Here is a 27,436-nt window from a genome sequence, read left to right as displayed (position 1 = left end):
ACAAATTTAGGTTCTACGAAAGTTTGGTAAATATGAAATTGAGAATTGATAAAGTTTATTCATGTCCTGTTTCTTTTTTGTACGAGAAGATACTAAAATACAAAGAAATGTGCCGCGGAGAGCTAATCAAAATATCAGATTTATTGGCATGTTAGCGTACGTGTGAGTTACATACCTTTCGCATTAATAAATATTTCCGAGATGCTTTAATCACTTAACATGCCGGTAAATTCTAACCTTTAATTAGTAAGGTGTGTGCTTATCAGTATTTGAACTATGAAGGTGATAAGGGAACCGTGATCACTTTGATCACGTTTAAATACTATTTGAAGTCATGGTTTAGTCAGTTTTAGTACATTAATAAGAGTCTAGTAATACACGACTCAGAAACCTACGAAACAGTCTTTCATGCGCGAATCTGTCTTAGGATGGTCACGCAATTACGCGATAAGGGAAAAAGAGGATTATCTTAGGCAAGTGATTTTGATCTGGAACTACATTCTGAAACTACAATTATCGGGTGATCCAGTTAACAGCTTTAGCTAAGAAAGACGTAGAATTAAGGTGAAGTGATGGCAGCAGTCTTGATGCAAAATTCGACTGAAATTCCATCGCGTGACACTAGCAATCCTAGAACTTGCGCAATGCTGAGAAATTATCAAGAGTACTGTGCTTTTGGTATATTAAAGTTGACTATTTCAGTCGCTGAAGAGTCGCATCGAAAAAACTAGAGTTAATTCCAGTTGGCATGTGAACTCAGTATTGTTTTTCCTCCACGCTTTGAGAAGTCTAATTTCAGACATCTTTAAAGTTTCCAGCACTTCTTATGTTATGACGTTGGATAGATAACGTCAGCTTGATAAACGGCAAAAAATAAATATTAAATAGTATGAAACTCTTTATACAGTTCGTAAAAAAAATAGCGCATCTTTGGAACGTTCTACGTTTTGTACAAAAACTATTTACAGTCTCTACAATTAAAAAATCCTGCCAAGAAAATATCTAACAAGGAATCAACGCTTAATTTCATCCCACTTGGGGGCAGAACTATTGCACTCCGGATAGTCTTCAGCAGTTCTGAAATTCCCAAGGAAAGTGAGTCCGCACCTCAGTCCCTGTAGAAGAATGGAAAGAGAAATACAAGTGCTTATTATTAAATTTACCTGAACTTTCAGAAAACATGGTTCATCAACCCAAGTTGAAATAAAGTTACTTAGGCCCAGTTCAGACGCCGAACTTTTCATGAGCCGAACTTAATTCGAATTTGGAGCGACCCAAATTATCAAAACTACACCCGTTGATTCAGACGTCGAACTTAATTCGCCGAACTTTATTTAGTTTAAACCAAATTACATCGAAAATGTCAGCGATTTTCAGGCAAAGTAAAAACTGCTTGTAAAATACGTTATAATAATTTATGCATTAGATTCGGCTCATGAAAAGTTCGACGTCTGAATCAAAGCCGTTCCAAAGCCGAAATTTCCGGCTGAGCTAGGCGGGAAGAACGGCTGGGCCGTTCCAAATTCAAATAGCCGTTCTTAACTGATTCAAACGCCGAACTTTTCATGTACTTAATTCAATGTATTTGGTTCGGCTCATGGAAAGTTCGGCGTCTGAACTGGGCCTTACTTACTTACTTATGGCGAGAAATCACGTGACGTTTTGACGAAAGTACAATAGCTGTCAAAGTGTAGCTGGCCGTACTGTAGATTACGCCAATAACGGGTTAACTGATGAGAGACCTTGATATGGGATCTCTGAAATGAACTATCTGTAAGGGATTCTCTAGAATAGACCAGCCCAGATACGGGGCTGCTGTAATAATACCGAACCCTTCATAATAAGGCAAGGCCCTAATATTGAGGCCTTTACAGAATAAGGTACAGAATTTCCCACTCATGGCCAGGATTGAACGCACGTATTGTTTAATAGTATTTCATATTTGGCAGGGTTATTTGACATTTTCATATTACTTCATGTTTGTCAGAACTGTGTGTGTTTTCGGTGACTTGTTACCAATGAGGACACGTTGTGATGTTTATCATAAGGAATTTGAGTCTCATTAGCGTTCAATCTTGGACATATCTGGAATTTCCTGTTATTCCAATCACGTTCTCGGTATTCCACAACCAAAATTATGTTACAAATTTTACCGGCAAGATTATTCTTCAATATCAGCATCATCCACTGATTCTCCTTTCTTCAGCTTGGCGATAATCTACGATAAAAGCGAAAAAGGAGTTAGGTGAAAAAATACCCAAGTGAACATTTCACGGGAACGTCAGCTACTTACCGCCTTTAATCTGTTGATTTCTTTGTTTTCCGAGTTCTTCTGAGCATCGTTAGTGATGAGTTTCACTCGAGACGCGTACCTGTGAAGATAAAGCAAGACACTGGTTAATAATAACATCGGTCGTTAATTGAGCAGTAGATTTTAGGTCAACGTAGCCTGTAGCAGGAGCCCATCCTGCCTGTAGATAGTCTCTTTACTGAGATCCACGACGGAAACAGAACTTAGCACAACTTGTCTCACAGCACTGCAGGTAGTTACCAAACAAGTTCCTCTTAGACAGTTGACAGCAGCTAACAAATATCATAAGGTAGACATTGAAAGTTAAACACTTCATCCTCTCAACACAGAATACTTGACTTAGAATCAAATTCTCCTGAGAGAATGGTGGCAAATGAGTGAGCAGTAGCGAAGAGAATTCAGATTTTGATATTACGACTCACGTAAGCGACGTCACGGTTTCATCTGTGTTATAGTCCGCTGGTGAAATGTTCACAAACATAAGAGTTTTTGCGTTACCACCTGAAATCAAACCAAAGTATAACATAAAATAAAACGCCTGTTTTGCGCAAGCACAAGATTCTAAAATACTGAATACTTACGCCTACTTGGACGATCTTTTAATTGTAATTTTCTGACACTAAGGACACCAACCATTTCGAAAACTATTTTACCGGGCCTCTTACCAAGCGAGTCCTGCATAAGCATAGTTAACTTGTTATTCCTGTACGGAATGAACTGCTGTTCGCTAGACAGAGCCGAGATCACGTCTCCCAAGGCACTCAAACTCTTATTGATGGATTGGGCTTCCTGTGAAACACAAGAAACAAGCAAAATAAACCGAAAGAGCTACGAATGGAGGATTGTCAAACGGCGTTGAAAAGCAAAATGAGCTTAAAAGGAGTTGCAATAAGCCGGAAAACAGCATGGATGGGTAAGGTTGGTGAACGGAAGAGATGGGCGGTGCATTTATCAAATTTACAGTAAAGAAGGCGAGAGGATGCGAGGTAAATTCAATCACCTTAAGTTGTTCAGCGGTTGCACCAGTTTTAGCAGCACGTTCAGAGCCTGCCAAATCGACCAAACTTATCTGAAACAAAACACAAAGCTTCAGTCTTCATGCCCACAATCAATCTCAACTCACACAAACAATTGGAGTCACTTAATCAAAGAACGAAAAACAAATAAACAATAACAAGCGCGGGAAAAAAACGTCACAGGTTGCAAGTGCGGGGAAATATGGCGGCTGCCAAGTTCGGAAAAGGTTCCGTAAGTAGGGTGGTTTTTCACCTGATTGGTCGGAAAGAGGCACCTTCATTCTGATTGGTTGGAACACACTGCATGTGATTGCTGGACCAGAAGAATTTACGGAGGGCAGAATTTAGAAGTTGGTCGCTAAAATGACTATTTTTTCGAACCGATTTTTACCTCTAATTCTAGCCAATATTAAGCTATGTTCCTTCGTTTAAGACCGATCAAAGAGTAGCTACAATAGATCTTCAGCACCCACTTTGTCAAAAACGAAAATCTCTCAGTCGAGTCACACTAACTGGAATTGGTCTTACTCACCTTGCCTTTCACTACGGCACCAGAAGTTAAATTGGTACTTTCGATAACAATTCCAAGAATAAGATGAGACCGCGAGCTCTCGGCATTCATTTCTGAAAACAGAAAATCCCATTTGGTTTTATGAATAGTGATGAGATACACAAAGCACAGAAAAACAAAACAGCCCAATTAGTTTGAGGGCAGATGAGCTACCCAGAGAGCCTGACAAGCATTCATTTTACTAGTAAAAGAAGGAAAAAATATGAATTCCATGTGTCTTCTAATCTTAGTTCCAAACAATTTGATGGTGTATTAAGACAATAAGTAGCTCTTGATTGACTTTCTGTATTTTTGCCACATTGTGGAAATTAGTTTTTTTCCTTACTCGTCGAGGCAACGTGTCTGTTTTCCGAGCCCTTTTCAAATATTTCCCAAAGTTCATCCTTGGTCGCTGCCTCCATCATTACAGATCCCTGGACGAACACGAAACCCTGAAACAATACAACGACACGAAATATCAGCAAGGTCCAATGACCGCCATTTTGAATTTTGAAGCAGCTTCTTGGTTCAAGACTGACAACAGTTTTTAACGTGGATATATCAAGACCAAAGTTACAACTTGGCTTTTTAATTACAATTTAGATCATCTCCAAAAGAAAATTTGAAGAATAGTAGGTAAATTACCTTTTTGTCTTTTTTGATGTCAAGTTTCGCAGGCTTAGGAAAGTTAAGGAATGTTCACTTGAGAAAAATCCAGGAGGTGAAAACAACTCACAAAAAGAGTAGAAAACAGCTTATGCATAACATTTACAATTAGAATGTAAAAAAGGATACATCTTTTCCATGTGGAGCCAATAAATCAATAAGTCTGTCATTATACAACTCCAACATGTAACAGTGAACTCTAAAGGAGAATTTGGACCTGAAAACAGAAGTAAATACAGCAGTTAGAATCAAAGAGCTCTTTGAGCCTACTTCTGAATACAAGGGTAAAAGAAATCATGTTTTTAAAGTTTTAGACTTTTCCCCTTAATTTCCCTAAAATAAACCGCACTTGTTATGCAAGTTCTTCCCTAAGACATCATTGGTTTTGACGCGAGGAAGCTTTACGACGCCAAAAGCGAAAGATCCCTTCATCTCCTTTCACATTCTCAATTTCCTAAGTATTCTCAGCCAAAGTTTGTCGCCTAAGGGCATCCAAAGACTGGACATTTAGTTGCGGACAATTAAGCAGTTTCCTTTTTCGAAAAGGGAAACTGCTTAATTGTCTACAACTAAACATTTAGTCTTAAGTTGTCGACAACTCATCTCACATATTACGTTTTTGAGTTATCGATAACATTCAGTTGTCGACAACTAAACGTCTAGTTTGTGGAGGCGCTTAGCTAAATAGTAAACACTCTTATTTTTATTAGGCCATGTCAACTTCAGTAGAAATAAAAGGCACACTGCGGTGATAAAAAAAAAGACAAAACAAAACTTGACGTTTAGTACGCTAGCTAAGCATTACTTTTACGCACCGGTTAGCGTAAATACCAAAAAGGCTACGACTGATGGAAGGAAATTTCCATGTGGACCGCTATACTTCTTCATTAGCATTCAGGAGAAAGAAAGAAAACAGCTCACGTTTCACGCGCGTGATCCCGCTTCACGCGCCATGCACACGTCTGAGTAACTTTAGTTCCTCCCGCGTTTAGTGCTCTCGGTTTTGCCAGAACCACGCGTCGTGCAAACCTCATACGTGAACAGAATAAAGTGAAGCCTAGCTACTCTACAAATATAATTCAAACTCACTTTTGTTCATCCATCAAACTAAAGATGGCTGTCATAGCGCGTGGAGCAATGCCGGGCGATTTCAGTTCCTTGTCTCCAATCATCGTGTAATTAAGCAACGTTAAGGAAAAAATTCATATCTCCTTCCAGTTTCAGTTTGTACTTGCAGGCTGTTGCGCGATTCATTAAATGCGTAAAAAATATTGTTGCGGAGAAAGAAAATGGTCAAAAAGGAGGGGACATGCCAGAGATTTCCAGAATGGTAGGATAACATTAAGAGAAGAACGAAGGAAGGGGCGAAAAACGCAAAGTTTCATTGGTTCATTTTCCAGTTTAAAGGATATGTTTTGCCAGAGCCTGTTTGCCCATAAGCAAAGATGCACACATTGTAACCATCCACAGCTGATTGGATAAGATTCTGAGAAAGCAAAAAAAAAGCAAACAAAAAACAAAAACAAGTGATTAACACAGGTGAGGCTTAAGTGAAGTTACAGGTTTGCTTGCCGCTTTTCTGATGATGTGACGAGAAAGTCCAATGCAAAACTGTCCTTATTTAAGAGTAAGATTATCAGACGAAACATACCATAACGGATCTGGAACCACCACTGGGATTAGGGATAGATAAGAGGGGAAACATTACTCCAGGCTGTTTTATTTCCGCGAAAATCTGGTTCTAATTTTCAGTAAAAAGTTGGGCACGTATTGAGAATAGATAAACTGATCATACTCTCAAACAGAACATTTGTATGCTAACTGTGGTACTTACATTGGTGTCCTCAAAGACTTTCTCCTGCCCATGATCAGGAGTGAACACTTGATCATATTGAAAGTCCTTTGGACCACGAGGTGTTTCCACCACAACAGTGTACTCATCTGGAGACTTGATCACTGAATAATTACCCTGAACAGAGAAAAAAGATCAAAAGAATCATTGATTTTAAAATACCTAAAAGGAGACTTGAAAGCAAGAACTGCCCAGTAGCTTTCATTTGAATGGTCATACAATAAGTTTTCATCCACAGATTTGAAAATAAGGACCACATTGTACAGCATAATAAACAGTACCATATGAAAGTCCTGTTCAATAGCTTTCATTTGAATTGTCACACACTGGGGTTTCATCAACAGACTTAAAAAGTTAGACCTACCTCGTACAGCATAATAAACAGTGCCACATGAAAGTACTGCTCAAAAGCTTTCACTTCAAAGAACACACAAGGGTTTCATGTACATAAGTAATAGTCGTAAGTCTTATGACCATCTCACACAGCATACGATAAACCACGCTGTATGAATGACAATGAATCAAAGAGGTTTTCACAGCTGTAGAGTGACATGAACGGCTAAGACATATCCCACATCTTTAGAGTCCAGTATTTAAAATTATGTCGATTCCAAGACCTTCCCATATCAGAACAAAATCCCTAGCAGTGTACTGCACTATTGGATACAACATTCCAAATCTTACCCTTTCTTTCTCTGATCCACTTAGAGGCCTGGCCCTGCAGTACACCCTGATCTTGCCTTTCATATCTTCTACCATGTTGTAATACTTCTTACGCAAAATCTATTGCAGAGGAGGAAAAGATTAAAAGATGAATTTACTGGTTGTCACCAACATCACTGTGAAGGTGCAGTGGTGTAGAATGGTTAACATGCTGGACTCTGGATCCAGCAGTCTGGGTTTGATCCCGCACCCAAGCCATTGAATTGTGTTCTGGGACACAAGAACACAATGCAAGGTGTATAAATAAGTACCAACAAACTTAATGCCCTGCGATATACTAGCATCACATACAGGGGGGAGTAGAAATACTCCTAGTTGCTTCATGTACAGAAACCACTGATGGGCCACTTGGCTCGTATGCAGACCTTTATCTATTTTACCATGTATGAAAGATGATTCACCCTTTGTCGTGATAGTTTTTTAAAATTATGTTCATATGCTTATCAGGGTTATATTCATGCATTGCCAAAAACTAGTGTAGGGTAATGACCTACCGCCCCCTGCCCCGACTCCCAGCTTCTGCGCTTGTAGACATCTACATTGACAAACTCGTGAACATTTACATGATTATAAGTTAATTTGACATAAAATAATAACACAAAGTCATAAAGTATGTTCTGTAAATTAAGTACTTATTAATTGGTTGGACATCCTTGTAGGAATGGGCACCTAGAACAAAATATCGGGCTACGGTACTTACTCTTTCACTGTTGTAATTATCTGAAAGACTTTTGTTCTCTTCTCTAAGAGCCTTCACTTCTTTGGTCAGGTCATCCACCTTCTCTTGAGCAGCAAGGCCTTCCTGTTTCCGACACAAAAGTCAAAACAACAAGATCAGATATATTACATCCAACAACTACTTACAAGTCAATTAATCATCAAGAACCAATCATGATAAAAAGGAAAAAAAAAATCGACCTTTGGCTAGCTAGAACATGAACTGTATATGCATGTGAAATGTGAACACCTACACACACAAATGGCACACAAAATGGAATGTTGAAACATCACAAGCCCTGTCGTGGTCTCGCATCACTTAGTTTTTTTTTCAAATGTGAACAACAGGTAGAAAAAAACACGCTTGTTATAGTTTTGTTTACTGAAAAATTCCAGCAATTTTGGAGACAGAATGGATGAAAGTCAATCTTCCCAATTTTGCAGTTTCCAGACAATGGTAAACTTTGTTGGTACTTTCAAGTCGTCATTTACTGTCAGAACTTTATGGTGTATTATCTTGATGTAACACTGAATTCTCAGAAGCAACGTTAAAATAAATCTATGGGAATATGGAAGGAAATATTAGGGTTGAACTGGGACTGAAGATTAAAACAATACCTTCAATAATCTGTTTTTGATATTGAAGGTATTGTCAAAGTCATAAATTAAAAAATGTCCCAGAATTATGATCGATTGATCAATCTACCTGAGCAGCCACTTCCAATTTAGAGAGAGTATCCTTGTCTTTTCTGCTATCTGCTACAAGAGCATCATGTTCCTACGGGAAATAAATTATAAGAAAGTTAAACATCAATTTAGTGACTGACTGTCATTACTAAAACCTTGATAATCACTGTCAATTAAATGACACAAAGAATCAATCAGGAATAAAAGCCAAAATATGGAATATTGCCAAGTGCTGGAAAGCAAGTGTGAATTAAGTCACCATTGGTTTACACTTTGCTCCCAAATGGTTAAAGAAATATGAAAAACTACTTTCCCCAATTAAAAAGTTCAGAAATATAAAACGTTTTTCGCAAAAACATAATTTAGCTGATATTTAAACAAATTCTCCCAATTACTGCTATAAAAAGTGTATGGAGGGCTGTCAGAAGAATTTCTATGCTGACATTTTGGCTTAAAGGGTTACCTAGCAAACGGAAAAACAAAAAGAACAAACCTTCCTGAGATCTTTCAACTCTTCTTCAGTTTTAGTTAGAGTTTCTTTAACTTTCTCAAACTTCCTTTTCTCTGTGTCCAGGTTTTTCTGCAAGTCTACAATAGATTGAAAAACAATTTGAGGGTTGCCATTTTAAACAAGTACCTCAATGTTCACCTGAAAATAAGACATGACATGCATGCAGCAACAAGGATAAAAGAAGAAAAGGAGTTTACACACCTTTAAGTTGCTTGTCCTGCTTCTTGGCAGCAGCTCTCTATTACAAATTAATTTGGGGACACAGTAATTGTCAGGAAACAATGTAAAACTGGTGTTGTAACAGGGAGAAGGTAACTTTGAAAACAAGCAGAATAATTGCAACACATACCTCTTCAGCAGAAGGACCAGCTGGCTTGGCCTTTGACTGAGCTTCCTTAACATCTTTTTCAAGCTGTTTGATTTTACTGTGATCCTCCTAAGAGAGAACACAGATGATAAAGAGTGAATTACACCTGCTTTATACGCTACATGATGAGAAAAGATGCAAAGCATGTACTGACTTACAGAAAGAAGAACAGGAAAGCAAAGAGATAAGATAGGTGCACACAACATTGGAAAGGAAAAAAATGGAAAGGAAAAAATGGAAATGAGTGACAGCGCATGCGAATTGGGGAAAAACATTATGTTCAAACATCAGAAAGAAAGGAGAGAGAGTGGAGGGAGGGAAGGAAGGCAGGGAGAGGGAACAACAGAAAGAAAGTAGGGGGCAAAAAAAAGAGATACAGAAAATAACAAAAAGATTTGTTTACTGCTTGTGTAACAGACGCCTTACATGTGCAGCCTTCTTCAATGCTTCAACTTGTGCCTGTAGTTTCTCCTTTTCTTTGTTTACTTTTTCTAAGTCAGCAGCTGCTCTTGAGTCCTTTCATGAAAGAAGAAAAGAATCCTGCCTGTTTCTATCACATGAAAACAACCATACCTTAAACAGCCAAAATTTGCTACGGTGGTAGTTATAGACAGACAGACATCAAATTGACTTTTTTGCCACAAACTACAGTGTACAGCAGGAATCACTACTCTCAAGGAGAATATGTGCCCTTTACTAATTAACCAAAACAACTCATAAACAGTGTCAAGCATTAAGTTACCTTTCTTTTGGCACCTAAACCAGTATCAATCTTTGAATCTTGAGGTTTTGTTGCACCTGCTTCAAGTTCTTTAATCTGCAACAAAAAAAAGAAATCAATTCAGCACTCCTCTTTTTGCGTGCCAACAATAAATATATGAAAAAAATACTAAACAAGAAAATTGGCAATGCCACTGGAAAGTAAACAATATTGTAAGTGAAAAGACAAAATGCAGAATCTGGGCTTTTGAGAATGGCACAGCTTTTAATAATCATAACCAATTAGTAAACTAGCAGAACAAAGGGTAGAAGCATTTTTCAATTCTATAAAGAAACACCCCTTAGAGTGATTAGTTATTAAGATCTAATTTCTCTTTACAATATCAATACAATATCAGGAAGACAGGTGATGAAAATAAAGAATAAATTCTGTCTTGCTCTGCCAACAAATTCTCAGAACAAATTTATGTTCAGTAAAATATATCGCAATCAGCAAGGGAAATTTGAATTGTGAGCTAAGAAGTGAAATAGTTCATTTAACATTTTAACATTATAAACTTTTGTCACAAACCCTCTTCTGAAGAGCTTGTATTTTCTTGTTGTTTTCGTCTATTTGTTTCTTGGATTTTGCTTCAGCCTGGTCTTTGGCATCCTTCAGTTCTTTTACCCTGTCAGCACGTATCTTTTTGTTTGCATCCTGTTGCAAATATAGGGAAGAGGGGATTACTTGAATTACAAGACATAGTAAGATGAAGTACAGAAGTGCTTATTATGATTTTGCTTTTTATCAAATTTACCAGAACAATTTTATGCAGTCCAAGTACATGTCACTACCAGTATTATGCTAAGTCATTCAGTCAGTCAATCAGTCACTCAAACAATCACTTAGTTAGTCAGTAACTTGATCATTTTCTTTCTGAATGGTTGGTGGGTGGGGCATTTTGTCAGCAGGTCACTCCACAAGTGTGGTCCCTCAGTGGGTAAGACGGTGGGTCAGTTGCTCAGTATGTGGGTCACTCAGTCAGTTCATCAGATGATCAAATGGTCACTTTCTAGCTGCTTGTTTGCCTGCTTGTTCAATTGCTTAATTCCTAGTTAGCTCGTTCCATCTGTTCAATGGTCAGTCGATTTGTCATTCAGTCAGTCAGTCAGTCAGTCAGCTAATACACTACATTAATTAGAGTTAGGAAACCAGTCATTCAGTTTTGTGTAATGAAAGCAAATAAGTTGAATAAGTTGTTTTGTCAACCTAATCCATTCAGCTGGTAACTGCAGAGTAGGTTTACCAGTAGTACAAACAGTAAGATTTTACTAAACAACAGGGAAGAGACTGACAGAATTTTAAACATTGTGGTAGTAAGTGCACTGCTTGCATTAAAGTGATTCAAGAAGCAGCAAATGTTACAGTTTTACTGACCTGCAACTGCTTTTCTGTCTCTTTCTGTTGTGCAATATTCTTGTTCAATGTTTCCACTTTAGCTGTTAGGGTTGTCACTGATGCCTTGAGTGTCACACTTTCCTTCACAGCTTTTTCTTTGTCCTTTTCAAGAACAGCCTTACCAATTGAAAGAATATTTAAGGCAAGTCTTAGTTATTGAACACAAAATTACCAGTACCAGTGGAAGTGTCTGCCTTTGCCATTAGCATAGGTTACACTAATGTTGATCACTGAGTCTGTTTTATTAGTCAAACCTTAAAGTAACAAAAATTGTACACTTACCATTTTCTCCTGATAAGCACCAATTTCTTTGGCCGTGTCAATGGGAACATTTTCTAAGAGCTTCCTCTCTAGTTCTTCAATTCTCTTCTTTGCCTCTGCAAGAGCCTAGGTAAAATAAATCACAAGTATTAAACATCAGCAAACATTGATTTTAACAAAGCAGAATTGCACACCAGGACTAAATTCAAATCTGGATAAGTACTGAAAGAGACACATGCCAAATAGACCCTGTTGTTATAAAATAAAAAGTTTAAGTTCTTTTACATTAAAACCACCAGCTACATGTATAAATATAGTTAAAGTACTACATACTTCTTCTTTTTGTTTCATGTCAGCTTCTAAAATTTCCTTTGTGGATGCTAGCTGTACTCTTAATTCATCCACTTCACCAGAAGACCCTTCTTTTAAACTTGCCAGCTCCTAAAAAAAATCGTAATGCTGAGCATCCTAAAGCTAAAAACAAAACTATACTACTACACAGAAATACAATCATATGACTATGTCTCTTACAGGCACAAAGTTACTTAGTCCTTTAGCCAAGTACAGTATGTTCTAGTCTATGATGTTACATTCACTTGCTACCTCATAGTATTGCCTGGCAGTTAATCTAGACAAAGTCAAGCCCTAAACAGTTTAAGGTTCAGAGATCGATATTCCTTCCAATACAGTGGTCAAAAATTGATGAGATCTAAAATTTGCTAAATCAAAGCAAGACCGTTTTGAAAATTGATTTGAGCTTTCCTACATGTATTCTGAGAGACTCCACCACCAAAATTCAGAAAACTCCAACAGTGAAATAATCACACTTGATGATGCCACTGCCAGCTTACCATAAATATCATTGTCAATGTAACTACACCATGTAATAAAAAAAATCTGTTCTACAAGTATAAATAGTATTACAAACCTTCTTGAGTGCCTCAATCTCTTCTATTTGAGCTGATGTTGTAGCTTTTTCTTGCTCTAAGTCACTAGTTGCTTTTGCCAATTCTTCTTCTAATTCAACAAGCTTGCTTGACATTCCCTGAAGTATAAATACATGTTACTGTGTTGTGACATAAAACCAATAAGATTTAAGATGGGTAAACTGGACCCTGTAACATTAACTAGCTGCTTGTGATTTGATCTGCCATCTGATCATGGTGTAAAAAGCTTTTCACTCAGTATCCCTAGGCTCTTCACTATTATTTTATAAATTTCATAAAAAAGACCTTATTTCTCCTTTCAAAATCAACATTGTCAAACAGGTGATAAGAATAAACAGTGCAATCAACTTGGGGATACTGTCTTGATGCAAAACCAAATTCCCAGAACTACCATTACAAGAAATGTATGCCATCCAGTAGGGAGAATTTCTATACCAAGTCTGAGACTTATGAGGTTAAATCTTCTCCATACCTCTACATCTTGTCCATCACTAGAAAAAGAAGAAGACACCACAGGAACCGCATCTCCAATCTCATTTCTCAGCTCCTCAACCTCCTTCTCCAGGTCTTTAACCTTCTCTTCTAGCTCTGCATTCTTCTCTGTCAGCCCCTTGTTTTTTCCCTCATGTTCAGAGACCTTCTCTTCCAGAGCTTCTTTTTCTTTTGTTAACTTCTCAACTGATACTTCCAGTTCATCTCTAGCTGCCTCAAGCTGGCTGATTCTCTCTTCAAGTTCTTCGACCCTACTACTGCTATCAGCAATGCCTAAAAATAAGTGGCAAACAAATGAAGCAAGCTTCATGGTTTTCTGATAAAACATATGTTTGCAACACCGCAGTACAAGTCAGTGCTCACCTGCAGTGGAAACAGTTTCAGGAACAGTGCCTTCCTTCAGCATTGTCATAACGGCAATTGTATTTTCAGCTTTTTTAAGTTTCTCTTCCTCCTGCTTTAGTTTCTCAATCATGGCTTGGACTTCCTCACTCCTAAACCACAAACAAGCAAATGTTAGTTGCAACAGAGATGAAGGTCTGAGTACCAAATCGATCCTATTCACCAGCTTGAAAACACAATACTATTATAGAGTTGTTATAACACTTGGCAGAGTCAATAAGATTGTTCTCCAATCACATCAGCCAAACTACAGTTTGCATTGAGAGTGGTCACAACTACATGACTTGTACAGTCTGATAATTTGTTAATAATATCATTCTATACTGCTTCCTTTACTTCTCAACTCATTTGATACAGTTGCCATTTTTATGTGGTCAAATAGAGAGCTTAATGTACATGTGCAAAAAAACATTGCTGATATCACAAACTAAATAACTAAGAAACATTACATCTGGTAAACTCTAAGTGATGAACCTGGTTTCGCTGTAGCATGTAGCATGGTACCTACCAACCTATATACTAGACAGAGTTGCTAAACTATAAAGTAACATATTCTTGTCTCTATAGCCACTGGCATCAAGCTATATGTAATGTCCAAGTGTATTCATCATGGTTTACAGTCTAATGTCGCTTGCAAGATCGAATTCAATAAAGTTACAGTATTAACAAGCATCACAAACCTGTCGTCTTCAGTTGGTTCCTCCCCTTCATGATCTTGTCGATATTGTTCTTTCCACTTCTCAAACTCTTCTTTCATCTTGTTTTGTTCATCCACTAAAGCCTGCTTCTCATCCTCAGCAGCTTTCAGCTTCCCCTCAGTTTCTTTATCGTCCACCTGCCCTGCTGCTGCTGTGGCAGCCAGCAAGCCCTGAAGCTGCTCTCGCAGAGCTGTGCATTGCTGTCTGGTTTCACGAAGCTCCTGGTGTGTAAAAAACACATTATTGATAGCATTTGCCCTTCGTGTTTCTTTCTAACATAAAGGTGATGCTTGAGATTCAAATACATTGTATGCCAACTAAATGCCTGTTTAATGAGCAATCAAGTCAATTTTTTTGGTTGCACAAACTATAATCAAGCAGGTAGCTTTTTCAGAGCTAAATGAGTAGCAGCCTTGTTTATCTAATAGTTTGAGTGATTGTAGTTATTTAGGTCTCTGCAGTGTACAATGTATGTCTAACAAAAACCTGTTTATTGTCTGTTGCTTGTTTTTCAAATCTTGTTTTTTCCTTGCCAAGATGGCTGACTTCCTCTTCCAGATTCAAGATCCTTTCTTTTTCTTTCTCAAGTTCCTCTTTATTCTTGGCTGCTTCTGCTTTGTTCTTTTCTATCTCTTCTTGAAGTTTTGCAATCTCTTGGGTAAGCCGCTCCTTTTCAGCATTGTCCAACACTGTGACAGTAGCAGCACCAGCAGTAGCAGCTACTGGAGCAACTTGCTCTGTAACCACTACTTCTGGTTGTTCTTTCACCTCTTCTTGTCTCTCTTCTTTTGGTATTAGTGTTGTCTGTGGTTCAGCAGCTTCTGATGTTACTGCCGTTGTTGTTATCACAGTAGTCGTTCCAACCGTTGCTCCACTGTTAAAAACAAACCCAAAATCTCAAGATCAAAAAATTACTTGCACATCATGAAAAATAATTCATTTATAAGGTCTCAGTACCAAGATAAAAATTGTTGAGTTTGAAAAAACATTTTTTGATTGATTAACAAGTTGTTCAAAAGAGCACAGGGTCAACAACTTATTTCAACCAGCCACCTAAAAATACAGATGACATCATATATCTATATAAAGTTAATTGGACAAAAATGGTGAAACAGTGTATTCATGTCCCAGGGGGTACTCTAGCCTGTGAGCAGGCTCACCTTTGAGTCAAGCACTCGAGCGATAAAAAGCTTTTAGCGATCCAGCGGGAAGGAGTCTGGTGAAGAGGTGCCAAGAAAGTGAGCCTGCCTTGATCTCTGTAATTTTTTCATTTCTGCTTTGCCTGAGCGAAGTAAAATACCATTGGCCGAAAAGTGGGAAAGGTGAGAAAACTGTCAATCTATTATGTTTGATGAGGAGCAATAAGAGCCCCATGGAGTCAGTAATTTACTGCACATTCTCACAATAATAAATTTGGAGTCAGAGGAAGAGTTGAGTGTGCACATTACTGGTGTTTTAACAAAGTTCCAGTCTATTTCTGGTTAAATTTCAAATTATAGAGCGAGCAGGAAATAACACTTGGAAGGAGGTTTAAAATGAATCAAGATTTACAATTTTCCAGTGAAATCTGAGCTGCCAAAGTTCATACTTCTGGTGAAAATTAGTTGGCTTATTTTTTCTGCGGTTTTCCGGGGTGGAAATGAAAAATATGCAGAGATCAGAGCAGGCTCCCTTTCTCGTCTCACGGCTTCTCCAATGTGAGCCTGCTCGCAGGCTAGGGGTACTCCCTTATAATGTATGGGCTACATAGGTATGTGTGGCCCCAAAAGGGTATGGTTTTCCAGCCATTTTGGTCATATATAAGGCATCGATTTTGGCCATTTTGGTCATAAATAGGGTATTGTTATTGCACTCCTGTCTTGAATTGGGTATGTTTTTACTAGAAAAAGCTACTTTTTTCATCTATAATGATAAGACCATCAACAAAAGCCCTTCATAGACTATGTTTAGGACAACTTTGCCAGCCTCAACGGTCATATATAGGGTATCATATTTTTGGTCAGGTCATAAATAGGGTAGGGAAAATCACCGATTTTGGTCATAAATAGGGTAAGGGTTTTGGGAAACGGGCCGCTCACCACCACCCGATTTTTCTGAGAGTACCCCCCACACGGGATTCATGTGCATGTTTAACAGAATGAATTTTGAACACTTCATCATTTTGATAGCTTTCTAATGAAATGATTGATGTCAGCTAGAAATTCATACTTTTTGAAAAACTGTTCCTGTAGATTCACTCACTCACTCATCCTCATCGGGCCCATGAGGACTCTTGAGGCCAGGTTCCTGTAGATTGAAGGTTGCAAAACAACATATAAACTTACCCTGCCTTTAGAGCATCAATCTCTTCTTGAAGTTTCTGAATTTCAGCCTTCAGTGTATTTACTTCACTTGTGTGTTTCTCTGTTAACTCATTTATTTTCTTTGTTTCCTCTTCTTCTTTTTCTTTTAACTCCTTCTGATGTACTTCATCTTTCTCCTGTTTTTCTTTTTCAACAAGTTCTAACTGTTGTTTTAACTCATTAACTTCCTCTTCATGTTTTGCTTTTAACGCTCGGATTTCTTCTTCATGGGAAGTTTGATTCTGTTCCTGTTGTTTCAAACCTTGTTTCTCTAAAGCTTTCAACTTTTCCTCAAGTTCTCTCACTTTTTCTTGTTCACCTTTAAAATCTGCCAACACTGCAACCAAGCAGATTTTAATTACATTAATATTATTACACAAAATTAATATAACAAAATATAAACAAAATAAACAACACAATATGCATTAACTAAAATTCTTATTTGATATAATTGTGACAATTTAATTATTTGTAAAATACATGTTGGTAGATGTCTAGTGTTTATCACATAATGTTATGAAGACTGCAATATATCAAATATGACTTACACAAGGTGTATTTAGCATGTCGTTCATCCAGCATCCTGGTTAAATCTCTCACGGCTGTTACCTGCAACGTCAGTGACAGATTGGAAAAATACTCACTAACAAACTAAATTTTTCAGTTCTCTCAAATTTTGTGCCTATTCATTTCATGATGTCCTGATCACACTTGGCCAACTCTCAATGGTGATGACTTCTTGTTGATACATACATGTAGCAGTGTTGTCTTTGAGATGTACTAGCTTCTTGGAGTAATATATTCAATACTAAACACTTCAATGACTCTAGACAGAAACTAGTTGCATCTCAAGAGAAATGAGAACCATCTTGAGAGCTCAGAGACCAGACATGTCTTGCAAGAAATGAGATAAGGGGTTTAATGATATTGAATGGTACTGTAGCTGCATACATTAAAAGACATTTTTGAGTCAAAAGTGTGAGAAATTGATCAACAACTATTGAGTTGTAGCGTTACCTGAGCCAACCGTGAGCCCAAGTGAGCGCGAGTGTCTTTACATCAAGTAATCTTGGCAACTGAGCCTTCAACATCATTTCTTGTGTCAAAATTTATAACATAAAAGTGGATACCAAAAAGTTCAAATGAAGGAAGCACTTACCTTGTCTTGTTCAAGCTTGGCAAATTCTTCCCTGTTTTTAATAAGAAGTTGTCGCTTTTCATTTAGCAGAACCTGGTTCTTGTTTTGGAGGCTCTGAAAATATTGAAATTGCACATAACTATTTTAGCCTACTAGTCAGATCAACATCAAGTTATGTGATCAAGGGAAATGAGGTAATGTAATTAACAGTTGATACAATAGACTCTCGATAGAGAAGTTCAAGCTGGAGTACTATCCCAGGTAATATTGTCAAGTGTTCCTGGGTAAGACTCTGTATTCTCATGGTGACTTTCTTCTCCCAGGTGTATTATAAATGAGTACCAGCCAGGCACTTCAGGCACTTCACAAGTATTGCATTACAGTGTTTTTTGCATCCTAATGTTGTTAAATTGACACTTCTTTGTTTTCATTGTTTCTGATTTGCTTGTTTTCTAAGATTTCTCAATAGCAACAATTTCCCATTCTTATCGATACAGTCTACTTATTTATGGAAAACAACTACTAACAATAATTTGAACATCTTTGACCAAAGGTTTCTGACAAAATGTGTTGCTGTTACAATCTAAAAATTGCTACAGAATGAACAGCTATTGCCAGTAACTACATCTAGCTCATAGCCATGAACATTCACGTGTTAAATACATGACTATTATATTTACGCATACACTGTATGTGGTGTATGGAATGTATGTGCACATAACTTTATCTCTAAATAACAAGAGAGCTTTACCTTCACTGTGTCTTGCCAATAAGTGTTAGTACGGAATGAATCCTCACGATGAATGGTTATAACTTGTCGGAAAGTGGTGACTTTGTTGGAGTATTCATTGCGTAAGTTAAGAACAAAAGTGTTGAATTTAGCCTGTTCAGAGATCAGATTCTTTATTAGTAACTCATCAATTAATTCATGAAGTTAATACTTACTATATATAACTGTTACACTATGGTTACAATCAGTTTTATACCAGAACTTGGCTCTACCCTGAGGTCCAAACCCTTATCGATTTAAATAACATTTTACTAGAGACTGAAGTAGTAACCCTCTCATATACACAAACCTATCTTAGAAAATGGTACATGAACTTCGTTCACATACCTATGTACCTAATCCATCACTTTTCTACACCTTCCTATACCTGTTGAAAAACAACAGTTTCTCCCTACCTTCTCTATCCTTTAGGTCATGACAGCTCCACCCTTTCATCTATCTAGTTTGAAAAAATTAACCCCTTCTGGGCAGAGCCTTACCATACAAAATAGTCCATCAATTTGGGAGCACTTGTTGAACTCCAAATGCCAAAGACCAGACTGTCACCTTGACAGCCATTTTGCTTACAATGGTCAAGCAAATGTCGCCCTCTCATGGGCTATACTGGTCGGCAGAATCACCACAAAAAAGTTTACAGCCTAATGACTGACTGACTGATTGATTGATTGACTGACTGACTGACTGATGGACAGACCGACAGATGGACGGACTGACTGACTGACCAAGCAAGTGCTTTTTCCCCAACTAACTGCTATTTAATAACTCCCACTAGCTACACTTTCACCTGTCAAAAACTAGCTTTGCACTAACTATGACAGTTAATGTACCTGGATATCATCCTCAAGTGATTTGTATTGATCTTGAATCTGATCAACAACCTTCACATGACTGCTTTTCATCTTCTTCATATCATCCATTACCTAGAATTCATTTGTAATTGACACAAAGAGTATAAGTATAAGCAGACAAGCTAACATTGATGAAACACCTTGCCAAACAGCGGCCAGCATGCCACTTAGTTATCTTAAGCACACAAAACCATGTTCATCTACATGTTCTGTAACAGGGGTTTCATTACTGGTTGGTTTTATCAGGTGGGCAAAACGTTTTGAATTGAACCAGGCTGGTAAAATCATCCTCACAGCCAGTCAATGCGCCAAATGTCTGGCCCTTGATGAAACCCCTGCTGTAATACACTGCAAGCAGTATTTTCCTTTTTCTAGCTCAATGCAAAAGCAAAGCAATGGATCAAGCACTAAATGGAAAGCTATGAGAGAAGATTCCTCCCTCAACCCACCATTCATAATCTATGCCCTCATTTGCTTAAGCATTACATTTCTGCTTATGCAGAAGATCAGAGGAAAACGGACTGACTTTAAACTCTCTTTTGACTAATGCCCTAAAAGATTAGGTTACTAAATATGATCATGCAGGTTTTATTGTATGAGAAAACATGCTCTACATGTATTTAAATACAGCTGAAGAATGTACATGCAACCTACCCTTTGAATACAGTCTTTTGCATAGATGTAAGGAATATAAGCATTCTGTTCTCCTTGTAACTGAGGAGGTGCTAGAAGATCACTGCTTCGACTTGAGGAGCTTTCTGCAAAAAGTAAAAACTTATTGCATCAGCAAAGTGGCTAAAATGGGACATTTTTGGCCTGCAGGTGGTCTGAAATTGTAGACTAAGTTTCAAAAAATTTTAAATAAATATTTTTGAGGCATTTATTTGCAAGTCATTAAAAAGGTTCATCATAGAAACACTTGAAGAAGCTAGTCATAAAAGGGGATAAGTGACGATTTTGGTTGCTTTTCTTTTTTCTTGCTCCAAATTAGCTGAATTTTTGCATGTGGTCTTCAATGTAATAGAAAAGTGTGTTCCTGTATTTTTGCCGCTGGTTTTTGCTTCGCTTTATAAAGATGCCGCTAGGAAAACCGAGTGGTTTTTTTGCATACGCAATATCCTGAAAACGAAGCAAGGTTTAACGCAAAAACTACGGGACATTGCTAAACATACCTAAACAAAACTCTATGCGAAATTTGGAGCGTTTTCGACAAAGTTCACTTTTGATTAAAATACCTGACGCCCTTTTCCCGCCGAGGCTGCAAATAAACGAAGCCGGGCCTTTGTTATGATAAACAGAGCCGATCCTTTGTTATAATAACCAAGCCAAGCCTTTGTTATAAGTCGAAGTCTCACCTCGGTTTATCATAACAAAGGATCGGCCCGCCGCGACCGTAGGGACTTTGATCTCACTTAGAAAGCAGCAAAATGTCAATTTCACGCAACGTATAAGCCCAAAAATGTTGATTTTAGGTCAAAAAAGGTTTAAATGTTGATTTCACGTTAATGCGTGACGGCAAGGTTGTTGGTTTCACTTAGAAACCAGCAAAATGTCAATTTCACGCAGCGCATGAGCTCAATGATGTTGATTTCAGGTCTAAATAGGTTAAAACGTTGATTTCGCGTTAATGCGTGACGACAAGGATGTTGGTTTCACTTAGAGACCAGCAAAATGTCAATTTCACGCAACGCATAAGCTCAATGATGTTGATTTCAGGTCTAAATAGGTTAAAATGTTGATTTCACGTTAACGCGTGACGGCAAGGAGGTTGATTTCTCTTAGAAACCAGCAAAATGTCAATTTTACGCAGCGCATAAGCTCAATGATGTTGATTTCAGGTCTAAGTAGGTTAAAATGTTGATTTCACGCTAACAGGTGACGGCAAGGAGGTTGATTTCTCTTAGAAACCAGCAAAATGTCAATTCCACGCAACGTATAAGCTCAAAAATGTTGATTTTAGGTCAAAAAAGGTTAAAATGTTGATTTCACGTTAACGCGTGTCGGCAAGGATGTTGGTTTCACTTAGAAACCAGCAAAATGTCAATTTCACGCAGCGCATAAGCTCAATGATGTTGATTTCAGGTCTAAATAGGTTAAAATGTTGATTTCGCGTTAACGCGTGACGGCAAGGAGGTTGATTTCTCTTAGAAACCAGCAAAATGTCAATTCCACGCAACGTATAAGCTCAAAAATGTTGCTTTTAGGTCAAAAAAGGTTTAAATGTTGATTTCACGTTGACGCGTGACGGCAAGGATGTTGGTTTCACTTAGAAACCAGCAAAATGTCAATTTTACGCAGCGCATAAGCTCGATGATGTTGATTTTAGGTCTAAATAGGTTAAAATGTTAATTTGACGTTAACGCGTGACGGCAAGGATGTTGGTTTCACTTAGAAAACAGCAAAATGGTAGGAGCCCATGATGAGCTCCTGAAAATGGTAATTTCACGCAACATATAAGCTCAAAAATGCTGATTTCAGGTCAAAAAAAGGTGTAAATAAAAATAAAATGAAACAAATAAACATTTCAATAAACACTTTTTCAAATACGGCAACGTCTTCAATGGCTAAAAAATCACGAGATAAAACATAGTTTTCGACAAACCCAATCGTAGCTTGATGTCACGCACCGCCATAACTTCCAAGTTCAAAATGCGCTGGTACCTCTTATGCCTGATGAGGATAACAACTTTGGCGGCTGTTTAGTTTTGGATTTAAGAATTTGATGACTCCACCTGAAAACGCTCTATAAATAGGGCTGACAGATTAACAGATTAACCCTTCTGCGCAACGTACGGGTCTCCATACATCTACATGTCCCCTGATCCCAGAAGCTCAAAACACTACAAATCATGCCGATTTGAAATAAAATCAACGCAAACTGGATCACAGATCTGTTACAATCGATCGCCACTTGCTGGCCATTATTATGTTTAAATCTAGTTACCAGTTCGAGAAACATCCGCAGAACGTAATCGCAATGCATGCCGGGAAGGGTCTTTACACCTCGTGCGCGGGAAGACATGGCGGTCGATACAAGACAAATTTTATAAGTCTAAAACCAGTTCTCGCTTTCCAAACTTTGATGCTAGCAATGCTTGGCAAATGGGCCACAACTCACCAGAGGGTATTTTTCTTGGGCAAGAACTGCTCTTGGACTTTGCTACCTGGCTCGATCTGACTTCGAACACCGATAACACGATTACGGTATATCAGCTGCCTTCGAAGTTTCAGAACACATTTTGATTCTTTAAAACGTGCTGATGACTTACGGGTTTATCGAGGCTTTATGATGCCTCTCAACCACCAGGTAGGCACACAAGGTACTTTAAAACAATGCTTAAGATATTAGTTGACAGAGCTCTAATGCGGCACATCTCTTTTTTGTTTGATGGCATTTCGTTTGACGCTCGATCGATTCACGTGTTGTGTTCACGTCACAATAACCGGTGTAAACAATCCGTTCCCAGATTTCCGCTCTATATGCTGTGGGATTTGGTTTTGACTTCATACACTATAAACAGTCTGCCTGTTTGCTGTTCAACAAATAAACTCCTAAAGACATGGCTAGGAAAAGCCAAGTTTTTTGCCTACGTTTTAACTCAAAAACAAAGCAAAAACCAATGACAAAAATACAGAACCACATTTTTCTATTACATTGAAGACCACATGCAAAACTTCGGCTAATTTGGAGCAAGAAAAAAGAAAAGCAACCAAAATCGTCACTTATCCCCTTTTATGACTAGCTTCTTCACTTATCGGTCACAGCCAGAGGTTACAAACAACAGTTATAATAAGTTATTCAAGCCTAGTTTGACTTGAGCCATCAAACATTCATTATATAACTTGTCCTTTATTTAAGGTAACAGTTTGAAGACCAACCATGCAATGTTCTACACCCTGTTATAGTTGATTGTCTGTTTGCCTCACATGTTCTTGCTATGATCAACTAACAGTTTTAACTTCAAGTGATACATGTACATGTTCATGTGACCTACCAAACCTATGCTCAATACATTAATAAAAATACACATTATTACAGGTACATGTATATGAAGAAGTTCCACAGAAACACCTTAATCTAATTTCAAGTCCTCAGCTCACCTCTGTCTCTAATCCCTTCACTAGAATCTGGCGATGGTTCTTCCCAGGCCATAATTCCCTGTAATCAAGACATTACAAAATTAAAGACTTATAAAATAACCTAAAAACTTTGCCTGTGTGCATGTGTGGTTACAAAAACCTATGGCCTTAAAAACTTTTAATACATTTAAATAAAATTCTCATTATTTAATTTAATTTGCACTTCTACAAATATTCTCAGATTCTACGGGTCTTGAGAAAATTTTAAGAGGGAAACACAGAGGCCAGGGCTAATGATTTTGGTACTGCAAACAGCTTTGGTTCGAGAGTTCCTCAAGTTCATACTAATTTCTCTAGGCAAATCTTTGTGTCCAAGTAAACCACAGTCCAACACCTCAAAGACATCTACTGTATTTACTGAAACAATTAACAGAACTCACCCCATCAGTTATTGCCAATGCTCCTGAAGTTGAGGATGCAGGGCGATTTAGTCCTTCTTCAGCTCTTGATCTTGGGCGGGAACCTGTTGATTTAGGTCGTGAGCTTCCACTTGTCCCAGGTCTCGCTGGAGAACGGTAATCAATGGGTGGTGCTGTCATTGGTCTCTCTACAGATGCAACAGGGATTGGTTGTCTTGCCACTGCAGTAGCAGGACGCTGTCTTGCCCTGTGGTGAGCTGAGCTTGGTCGGCTTGAAGCAGCATTGGATTCAACATCAGCATCAGTTTCAGCAATACTCCATGCATCTTAGGATAATTGAAAGGTTTAATTAATATTATGCGATTACATGCTGAAAATGATGCTGATTTCTATCAAAATCATAATTAGCAAATTCAATATGTATATTGGAAGTCATACAAGAAAGTGCAACAGATGTCATTTGTATGATCAGACTCTCTATTCTCATAAGAAACCTAAATGCTGTTGGATTGATGTAAACTATGTTGAATTCGTATGGAAACAAAAATAGTTACCTTCAGTCCCGTAATCTTCAATATTACGTGCATTAAAATAATAACTTATTAATTAACATTTGACAGTACCTTTTCTAGATTCAACATCAGGGGTTTGCCGACCACTGTCTTCACCATCTGTAGGTACAACTGCATTTCTTTTAACTCTCCGTCTTGCACCGCTTTCCATACTTCCAAGAGAATCTGTCTCAGTTCCATTTACTCCTTCAGTGTCCGTTGTTTGAGGAACCTCTGTGTCAGTTGTCTGCGGCGCCTCATGAACACCATTCATTTCTGACTGATTAATTTCATCCTCAGCCTCATCGCCCTTGTTAGCTTCATCTGCTTCCCTGACAGATATCAAGCTTCCTTTCTGTAGTTCTCCTGGAGTTGTGTCTTTGGTTTGATCTGAAGACTCTCCAGATTCCTTAGTTCCCTCTGTGTCATCTGTATCTGTCCATGCTGATATATTCAAAGAAAACTTTGTTACAGTACTGTAGTACAGTAAAATTTTTGTATCACTTGATAAAACAGAGAATAACTCCATTAAAAAACAATACAATACCACAAGTTACCACCTCTTGTCTTATTTCTATCAAGACATATCTAGATCTTGTGTCTCTCAAGAAGCATCTCATTTCTCTTAAAAAATCACTGCACACACTCTCTCAAGAAGGTGAGTATGTTTCAAAGATTTCTGCTCTACAATTCATTGCCAAATCAATGGCACCCAAGGTGTCAACCAAAAGTTTGATCAAGTTCTAATTCAATTCACATAATTATCAAAAGATATAAAGAATCATGGAAAGATTTTATACATTTGGTACAGGCTACAAGAAACATGTAAATCAACCTTTGATAATGATATTTAAAACAAACCTGCTATAAGCAACTCTGTTTTGAATATCACCAGAAGGCAAAGCATTTTTACTTATAGTGCACCCAAGAGAAAAAAAGACGCTTCTTAAGAGAAACAAGAAGTGCCTGAGCAATAGAAATGAGATACATCTCTTGAAATGAGACAGTTGTATCACTGAAAACATTTATTGCTCAGCCATGTCAAATTGCTTTGTAACAGCAGGCAGGATAACAGAAGTAGCAGGCAGTAAGGTCCAGAGTCCTGTTTCTTATTAGTCAGAATTACGTGTAGTTAACTCCAATGAAGAAGGTGGTGTGAGACTGAATTCTACTGTAGCCTACAGTAAGAAATATTGTACATGCACATACACATGAAGTTGTCCCCAACTCCTCCCAAAGAAAAGCAAGAGCGAGGGTTTCCTCAAAACGGTGAGGAGGGGGGATAATATAATAGTTACCATGTAGACTAACAGGAACCAGCCACTAATGACAATGTAACTTTCTTTCAGATCAGGTGCAGACATCAAATAAAATCATTTTAATTTTTGAAAATGTCTTTAAGACTGCCCTTTAATTTGTTAATGCTCAGTCCCATATTTATGAACATATAAGAACGCTACCACCACTCACGGTATGTAGGAGCAGTGAGCGCCACCATGTGCTAAAAACATGTACACACACCACTTCTATGACAAGAGGGTGATTGCTCACAATCAATAATTGATTGATCATGCTCTATTTTCACAAGGCGGGTTGGATCATGTGTAGTAAAGGCATCAGCAGTTAAATGTTGATTGATACCCTCGATCGACACTTGATCGATACTCAATTGACGCTCAGTGTATACCTCTGTTGACACACAATTGACACTCTATCAACATCTTGGGTTAAGAGTCAGTTGAGAGGCGACCAGTTTTCACAGACACGCCATTGAGTGTCCATCGATACATACGAGTTGGTCCACACTTGGCCAACTATCGACAGACTGTTCATTAAGTGTTGATCAGGTGTGGATTGAAATATTGAGCGAGTGTCAACAAGTATCGATCAAGATACATATCCATCGAGATGTCCATCAAGTGTCAATCACGATGTCAATCAAGAGGCGATCGAGGGTCAATCAACACTCAACTGCGGATGCCTTTACTACACATGGTTTCATGGGTAGAGAAAAATGGGACTGTAGTATTTGGATATACAGAGTAAAAAACGATGGTGAAGTGCATGAAAAATTAGTAACACATCTTCCATTTAATAAAAAGCTATGTGTGGTGGACTTACTACAGATAAATGACAAAACTAAATTTTAGCCATGGACTTGTATTGACCTGTCAGCTGTGGTACCACATTGTATTTCCTGCAGTTGTGCAACTTACTGAGCAAATTAAAGATACATGTACATGGAAGGCTTGCACAAGTCGACCACAAAGGTCATTCCATCAGGAATCGCGTAGTACAGCTTTCGAAAGGAAATAAGGACCTATAATAAAACTGGTTCCAATTTAACCTAAGATTCGATTCTTGCGATGATCGAGCAGAAAGCTACAAGATCACACTTTGACAGTAACCACATGCCGGGAAGGAAAGGTTTAATTCACAAAATGTCAACTAACTTCTGAAATAAATACACACCTTGTTCCTTGGATAACGTGGAGGCCCTTGCTTGCGGCTTCGAAGGTTTTCGCTTAGGAGCGACCTTCGGATTTCGTGTTGCCATCATTTTGTCGTCTTTGTGAGAAGGGAGGCCTCAGTTCTCTTGCTTCATCCACTGCTGAATTCCAATAACTCCAAGATAAATAAACACTTGGTGAAATACGAACCACAATCCGTAGGAAGTCACAAAATACGAATCATGGGTCAATGCAATTCCATCGAAATTCCAGGTTCGCGCGAGGCAACGAAACAAAATCCTTAATTTGACCAATATTTGAATCCCATCAAAAAATTATAAAATGTAATCAGCTTTTTTGAGTCCTAGAGGTTATTGTCAATGCTATTGTTAAGATAATGAAGGAAAATGTTAGGCTCGGAGTTGCTATAGAACTGTGTCCATGTTTACTGCGTGACGTC

At 38.0% G+C, this 27,436-nt stretch overlaps 2 protein-coding genes across 2 annotated transcripts in view; one reads left to right on the top strand and one right to left on the bottom strand.

The window, feature by feature from the left end:
• LOC145460697 (cation channel sperm-associated protein 2-like) overlaps positions 1-27,436 on the top strand; it is a 260,280-nt gene that overhangs the window by 70,154 nt on the left and 162,690 nt on the right. The gene's annotated exons all lie outside the window — the stretch shown is intronic.
• Positions 126-27,404, bottom strand: LOC145460277 (uncharacterized). Its single transcript, XM_081445034.1, has 40 exons — positions 26,999-27,404; positions 24,599-24,970; positions 23,997-24,301; positions 23,578-23,635; positions 20,131-20,234; positions 19,456-19,548; positions 18,590-18,721; positions 17,860-17,952; positions 17,249-17,309; positions 16,683-17,037; positions 14,845-15,232; positions 14,341-14,579; positions 13,622-13,752; positions 13,239-13,531; positions 12,748-12,864; positions 12,153-12,260; positions 11,841-11,945; positions 11,538-11,675; positions 10,692-10,817; positions 10,143-10,217; positions 9,827-9,916; positions 9,383-9,469; positions 9,235-9,271; positions 9,016-9,110; positions 8,542-8,613; positions 7,819-7,920; positions 7,080-7,178; positions 6,378-6,512; positions 5,956-6,029; positions 5,633-5,722; positions 4,673-4,760; positions 4,523-4,555; positions 4,224-4,329; positions 3,860-3,951; positions 3,312-3,380; positions 2,977-3,100; positions 2,734-2,812; positions 2,294-2,372; positions 2,154-2,218; positions 126-1,115 (listed from the first exon to the last, which is right to left on the bottom strand). Exons 1-39 carry the CDS (start codon positions 27,084-27,086, stop codon positions 2,162-2,164), a joined length of 4,989 nt encoding a protein of 1,662 aa, XP_081301160.1. The 5' UTR covers positions 27,087-27,404; the 3' UTR covers positions 126-1,115; positions 2,154-2,161.

Source organism: Orbicella franksi, chromosome 1 (genome assembly GCF_964199315.1).
Source record: "Orbicella franksi chromosome 1, jaOrbFran1.1, whole genome shotgun sequence".
In the NCBI taxonomy this organism is placed as follows: Eukaryota; Metazoa; Cnidaria; class Anthozoa; order Scleractinia; family Merulinidae; genus Orbicella; species Orbicella franksi.
The sequence above is the reverse complement of the archived record's forward strand: the minus strand, read 5'-3'. Positions and strand labels throughout refer to the sequence as shown.

Excerpts from the sequence above, each read along its gene's own strand:
- LOC145460277 (XM_081445034.1), bottom strand. The coding sequence starts at position 27,086 with ATGATGGCAACACGAAATCCGAAGGTCGCTCCTAAGCGAAAACCTTCG. Across the intron at positions 8,614-9,015 it reads AGTTGAAAGATCTCAGGAAG|GAACATGATGCTCTTGTAGC; the intron begins GTTTGTTCTTTT and ends TATTTCCCGTAG. Across the intron at positions 2,813-2,976 it reads GCTTATGCAGGACTCGCTTG|GTGGTAACGCAAAAACTCTT; the intron begins GTAAGAGGCCCG and ends GTTTGATTTCAG.